Consider the following 7,025-nt stretch of genomic DNA (forward strand, 5'->3'; position numbering starts at 1 on the left):
GCTGGTTGTGTTGTTCCAGTACACACACACGTGTAGGGCTGGTTGTGTTGTTCCAGTACACACACATGTGTAGGGCTGGTTGTGTGGTTCCAGTGCACACACATGTGTAGGGCTGGTTGTGTGGTTCCAGTGCACACACATGTGTAGGGCTGGTTGTGTGGTTCCAGTACACACTCATGTGTAGGGCTGGTTGTGTGGTTCCAGTACACACTCGTGTGTAGGGCTGGTTGTGTGGTTCCAGTGGGCTGGTTGCATACAGATGTGGATTAGGCCTGCAGCACACATACCTCAGCCTGCTGCAGCTGCTTTCAGGCTAAAGCAGCTTTTGACGGTGTGAGCTGAGCAGTGGCATGTGTCCGTGGAAAGTGAGAGGTGCTGAGCCATCTGTCACAGCCACTCCATATTGTGTCTACTGACTCACATCTGAATGTGCTGTTACACATAATACTCATAATGCTTATTTTTACACAGCTTTTTTTTTTTACAATTTGACTTCATTTGCTTTTTCATGGAGCCATCATAGCAAATTCTTTGCATTGATATTTGCCAAATGTCCCCAAAGGAAGGGATGAGAAGAGACACAATTTGTTGATATAAAGCAGTTTAGTTCACAATTTTGCCATCACAATTTTAGATGTATTTTATTTAATATATCTACTGTTGTAGCACTGCTTGTTGGAACTACAGCTTCTCAACAGGTGTAACTCAGCGTTAATAAATTATTATTATTTTTCATCCAAGCACATGGGGGAAAGAAATCTCACGATGTGTGCACAATCATGAGCCATTTTTATCTTTCGAGATCTTGTGGTAAGAAATCTTGTCCCTTTCTTACTATTTTATTATTACAATTGTAGGCTTTAATGAACCGGACATAATTAAAATGTTCGTGAAGATTGGGGGAGACAGTTAGCAAATTGTCTCTTTCTTCACAAACCACTGGGAAACCTTGAAAATCTTTGGGGACTCACTGGCTTAGACATATGTATATATATATATATATATATATATATATATATATATATATATATATATATATATATATATATATATATATATATATATATATATATATATATATATATATATATATATATATATATATGTGTGTGTGTGTATAGTGAATGTCTTTGTCTCTTTGTTAATGTCTTTGAGACATACCTCAGTCTGTTATATTCAACAGTTTAGCTCCTCCACCTTTGATTCCCGAGGAACAGCATTTGCCTGCTATATTGTTCCTTAAACGGAGGAAAGGAGTGCGTAACCCAGGGTGAATAAAAAGCCTCAGTGATCTGAATGGTGGGCAATGACACTGAGGATGTAGCTTCTCCAGTGACGACTACGACAGACTGAAAAGAGAGGATTGTGTGATGACTCACCCACTAATTACTCACTTTATAAGAGAACACATCAAAGACAGACATATTCTCTTGAAAGTGTGTACATGACAACACAACAGTTCCAGCGACAGGGCTTTCATCATCATAAGCATCCTACATGCTGTCCTCATAAATTATGCACATATTGATCCTCTCTTTCTGACAAACACATTGCCATTCCCTGTAATGGCTTCACGCAGTTTTCGAATCAGAAGAGACACAAAGAGAAGACACTGTTTGACTCCATGGGGACTGTAATGTTCTGATGCAGCAACAATAATATACTTCAGATTGTATTTCACCGGTTGAAAAATTGCACTTGAAGCTCGAAGTGTAAGATAAAAGACATACACCAAAACAAAATCAAATACATGTGAAGAAAATTAAAGGTGCACAATGGAATTTGTCTGGTACAGGGTCTTGCTTTGGCCGGAATATTTCCCGGAAAAGAATATAATTTTCATGAAGACAGAGCAGAAGGGTAGTAACGCAGGTGAAGTACCCTTCACCAGAAAAGTTACACCTTCAAATTAAGTATACATAGGACCTACATATAACACAAAAACTATATAAGAACGACTGAGTTCATGGACATTAATTAAGAGTATAAAAACCCACCTTTTTAGACAAGCGTTTTCTGAGTTTCTAAAATCTATATGACTTTATTATTATTATTATCCTTCCTTATTGTTGTTAATGTTGTTAATCTGTTTGTATTTTACTGTTTGCAATCTGTTGAAGCCCTATGTAAGACTTGCTATATGATATAACAAATACATATTAAAGGCACAATCACTTGCATCTCTGTTTAAAAGTTTGTTGTGTGGTGCAACAAAACTTGGGTGTGCTGATTAGAATACATTTGCTTGTATTTTATTTCTTGAGTAAAAGTACAGAAGGATGGTCTAAGGACAGAGGACTCTGGGACATCGTCCCTCGCCACCACAGACATTGTTTGACTCCATCGCCACCACAGACATTGTTGATTCATTTTTCACTGTGGCCGTCAGAGGCAACCAACCGTTGTTGTGATTTTGGGAGTTACAAAAATAAATTGAATTGAATTGAGACGTGGCCAAATATCACTCCAATAAGTAAAAATAGCTTGGTCAAATAATTTCTTAGATAGATAAAGTATTCGTTGAAGAAGTATTGAACGTACTTTTTAACAAATCATTTTAAATAAGTGTTGAGCATGATAATGTACACTTTCAAAAAGAATAATATAAACATGGCTACTTCTAAAGACAAGATGCAAATTGCATTATTGTCTTAACCTGTAAAACTTGTGTAATTGATTTAAAAAAAAAGACAAGAGGCATGTTTGGGACAAAAGACTAGGAAAACTCGTCCACAAAAGTAACAAGTATACGTTAAGTAATTTACCGGACTATTGTGTATGTTTTGTGTACAGGACACTATGTCTGATACAATTAAACTTAACAGTCGGCTTCGCATGCAAACAAAGACAAATCAGTGCTTGGAGCAGCGCGTGAGAATAGCGAGGAGTATCTGATCAAAGGGCCTATTGTGGGGCAGGACAGAGGTGACAGATGGCCCGATTGTTTGCTTTATGGAGTGGAGTGCTTTACCTGGCCATGCTAATTCATCCCCAGCCTGATCTGAACAATAAGAAACACACAATTACAAATATCAGACAACATCTCTCTCTCTCACTCTCTCTCTCTGTCCCATGGCGTCTCCAAGCATGTTCCCACTCAGGCTGGCAGAACAAGTGGTGAGAGAAATGGGGGTGTGAGCAGCATTTAGTGTTCCTCTACGCATGATAGATAGGTGATGTATTTATAGTAGTTTAACAAACAATGGAGTGTGTTTGGAGCTGAAATAAATTGGACCTGTTACATACATAAAACAGCAGCGTGAGCGTGTGTGTTTACTGTGGGCGGGTCCGCTGAGGCCTTGTGTTTTTATTAAGGCTATTACCTGCTTTGCCGTGGACACTGTGTCAACTGTGGTGGAGGTAATAATAACAGTGACATTATTGTTCTATGATAAACAAATGTAATTATTATTCATTAATGTAATCTTTCCAATTAAGTACTGGGCTAACAGAAAAACAGAAATGCATTATTTTTTGTATGTGTATTTGAACAATATCTTGCGTACATGTGTTCTATTAATTTGGCAGACTGTCTTCAACACTGATATTCTTGATTTTATCTCAGATGTAAAACTCCAAAAATGTGAACAATCGATGAATACCTGAGGAATGGACTTTTGGCTGCAAAAGCAGTGGCAAGAAAATGAATGAACAGGTGTAACTCGGAAGTAGCATAAATTCGTACGTTTGCAGTATTTTGAGTTCTGTCTTGCCATCAAGACCTCTTCTAAGGTGTGGTTTTAGTCCAAGCTTAACACCTGAAAACAACAGTGTTGTCTTTGTTACTGTTGTGTGTAGGGTTCAGTGTGTATCTAAAGTCAGCCCTCCATATTTCCACATATTTCATGAATGGAATTGTGTACACCTTATCAGTTCATGTGTACGTGAACACACAATAATCCATAAACCATGAGGCAGAAGTGAGCATCTGTTACAAGAAACGTCGTCTTTCTACATGTGACGCATGTTATTTTCATCCCTGCTACTGCACATTTTTCTCTGATGCTTAAACCTCAACTAATACAGTTATAGACATACGTTTACACTTTTCTGTAGGCTTGATATAATATTGTTTTATCAGGATACTCAAAAAAGAAAAAAAGAAATGTCGCCCACTCCCATCTCTGGGCAATGGTTGTATTGACAATGGGCTTAAATGGAATGGAAAACACATGGCATCCATATACTTTTAATTTGATTTCTTATTGCGTAAATTCTGAATAATGCACAGGCCTAATATGGAGATAGTTGAAACAGCTAGTGATCCAACAGGAAGTGCTGTGTGATTGTTATGATATCCAGTGTCCATTAGGCAGAGAGCTTTGTCTCATCCTACATTCATGACCGCTATTCTCATAGTCAAACGGAACAAAAAACAATTGGAGATTTTTACATTTCAATCTGCTGGGTCTGACTCTATAATGTAACAAAAATATAATAAAGCGTAATTTGATTAGATTGCATCCTAGGATTTGACGATGTCATCATTTCAGATGGAGGGCAGGGAGGCTGTATTACACTGTTCATGGGTTTCAGCTTCATGTTATATGGGGCTATTTTGTCACGTTAACAGTTCAAAATCGATATCATGTTTCAAATTGTATATGGCAACAGTTCTTTTCATTATTCTGACAATCAAATGGGTAGGAGTGGTTTAGAAAGTACCTATCCAAAATGAAAATCCATTGATGTTGCTATTTTATTATTTGTGAGGGATCGGCTTCACAAATTTACTTTATATTGACATTGTTTGACAGTAATGTTATCCAATTGACCTAAAAAATAAATAAATAAAATTACAAACTTTTCATATTTATCTTATGACTTCATATATTTTCAACTGAAAACAATCCCGTCTTTGAAGTTGATAAATGTTACCACTCTCTGAAGCTAATGTGAAAAAGAATGTATGTATTTATGATGACTGAGACTAAGAATTTGTTTACAATTGTGTAAATATTGTGCTAGTTATTTGTTTTATGTGGATAGACCTAATCATAGCTACCAAAAAGCAGGTCAAAAATAACTGAAATTAAACAATTAAACACCAAATTCTACAATGAGACCTGTCCCGCAGCTCAGTTTTAAATACAGGCATAGTAGAATGTTGTGGTGTCATATGAACGCAACTTATAATATCTAAAAAATACAACTAATTCATCAAGCTAAAGCGAGAACCAATTTACAGTACGTCACACTGCTAATTACAAATGGAATCTATGCTATTTTGTGGAGCTAGAAACAAAATAGTCAAATCAAAACCCTCTTAATACTTCAGCCCCTGACCACAAAATGCAGTAAACTCCATGCAACCTGATTGCTGTGTGTCATCATGTGTCCCTCGAGCGGCCAAGCCTCAGGAGAGCATCACGGAGGCCCACACCAGCCCAAATAACATGCCATAGTGAACGAAGGCTGAGAGAAACAAACCAACTGCTCAGCGGGATTCAACTTTTTAAGTGGATCAAATTTTGACCTCGGAGTTCAAAATTATCTTAACTTTCCACCAGCAGGTCCAAGTAAGAACACTCTATGGGTGTCTTAGCAGTGATACGCAAATAGTGAAGATCAAACGACTAAAGGTTGGGTTGGAGGATATAGAGGTGTGCTTGCTCTCTCACACACAGTGACATTTAGAAAACAGCAGCATGTCTTTTTCACTAACAACCACTGTTCTACAAACATGGCTCCATGCGTATACACAATTGTTTCTGAATGGAACTGAATGGCGTAAGCTTTAGCCTACCATCCACCAACCATGAGGCGGCTGTGAACAGCTGTTACCATAGCAACATGTGTGACCATCTGACCCAGGACATTGCAATGAAGAACATTGAATTACATTGGGCACCCTCACACACGTTCATTATTTAATTTATAACCCTGATTCATTTTGGTTGCTCTGGAGTCTAACTTGTTGCCACAGGTTTGTGAATAGAAAGGGTTTGGAGTGTGCCTGAGGTTACTATGATAGGCCTTTAACCTTTTTAATGTGTGAATGCAGCTCAGCCTCTCCACTCTGCTGGGAGTGGAGCCGTGAGCAGTCCCTAAACACAAAAGGGCCGCCCCTGTGTGGACATGTCATGAAGCAACAGTTGGTGGTTGCGATGTGAATAGAGTGGAACATACCTTCTGCTGCCTGCGTGCCATGTCTGTGGGCTGTTTGGCATTAAAAGGATACGCGATGCAGCGCATAACGAACACGTAGAGCTGTAGCCTCTTCTTCCTTTCCTCTTCCTCCCGCTGAAGCTTCTCCAGGTCTTCCTTCTCTTTGTCGCTGCCAACAGAGGGGCTGGGGCTCGAGGGCCGCCCTCCACCGCTGCTACCGCGGCCCCGAGGCTGTAGCGCACCGTCTCCGCCGCTGTGTGTCTCCGCTGCTCGGCCCGGGGACAGGCGCGCCCCGGCGGTGCTCTTTGGGGCTGCCGCCTCCCTGCACTCCACCTCTTGCACCTCCTCGCCCTCCTCCTCGCTGGAAGACGGATCCAACATGCTGCTGCTGAGAAACAAGCGGAGCAGGAGAGCAGATGTCGACGCACCACTGTGAAGTCTCCTGTTGCTTCAGGGAACGACCACCCCTGTCACGAGGCGCGCTCACGGAGACAGCGCGCACACATAGACACACATTTACACACAGACACGCACGGGCCAGATTCGGTCAGGTCCACTTCGGTGTGGGTGTGCGAGGAGCAAGTGAAGCGCTGTAGGAGGGTCTCTGTCCACAACATGCAGCGAACGGGGAGGGGGAGGGGAGGAGCTGTCCGCGGTGCTGAAACCCGAGCCGCGCTGCTCCTGGATCAGTCTCCAACCTGCCACCTAAGGTACAGCTGCACTCGCCGAATCACAGCTGAGCACTGCTTCCATGGCTTATTTGTTACTCTGACATTAACAAGTGGTCTAAAACTTTGACTTATGATCACAATGTTTTATTTCCCCTAAAGAGAAATATCATGGCTGTACCCATAGTTTTGCCCTTTAATGCTGTTGGTGCTGTGAACACAAGGACATAAACTGGACCAGTGTGAAAC

The 7,025-nt window shown here is 40.5% G+C and overlaps 1 protein-coding gene across 4 annotated transcripts in view; it reads right to left on the reverse strand.

The window, feature by feature from the left end:
- cadpsa (Ca2+-dependent activator protein for secretion a) overlaps positions 1 to 6,680 on the reverse strand; it is a 93,845-nt gene extending 87,165 nt beyond the window's left edge. For 2 of the 4 annotated variants that reach the window (XM_072451617.1, XM_072451616.1), the window contains exon 1: positions 6,130 to 6,680. In XM_072451617.1, coding sequence (XP_072307718.1) covers positions 6,130 to 6,489 — 360 coding nt within the window. In that variant the 5' untranslated portion in view covers positions 6,490 to 6,680. The remainder of the gene's footprint in view (positions 1 to 6,129) is intronic. The other 2 variants (XM_072451619.1, XM_072451618.1) reach the window with 1 other exon arrangement.
- Between the last annotated feature and the right edge of the window lie 345 nt (positions 6,681 to 7,025).

Source organism: Eucyclogobius newberryi, unplaced genomic scaffold, assembly GCF_026437365.1.
Source record: "Eucyclogobius newberryi isolate DKJ021-1_F unplaced genomic scaffold, fEucNew1.0.hap1 SCAF_19, whole genome shotgun sequence".
NCBI lineage: Eukaryota > Metazoa > Chordata > Actinopteri > Gobiiformes > Gobiidae > Eucyclogobius > Eucyclogobius newberryi.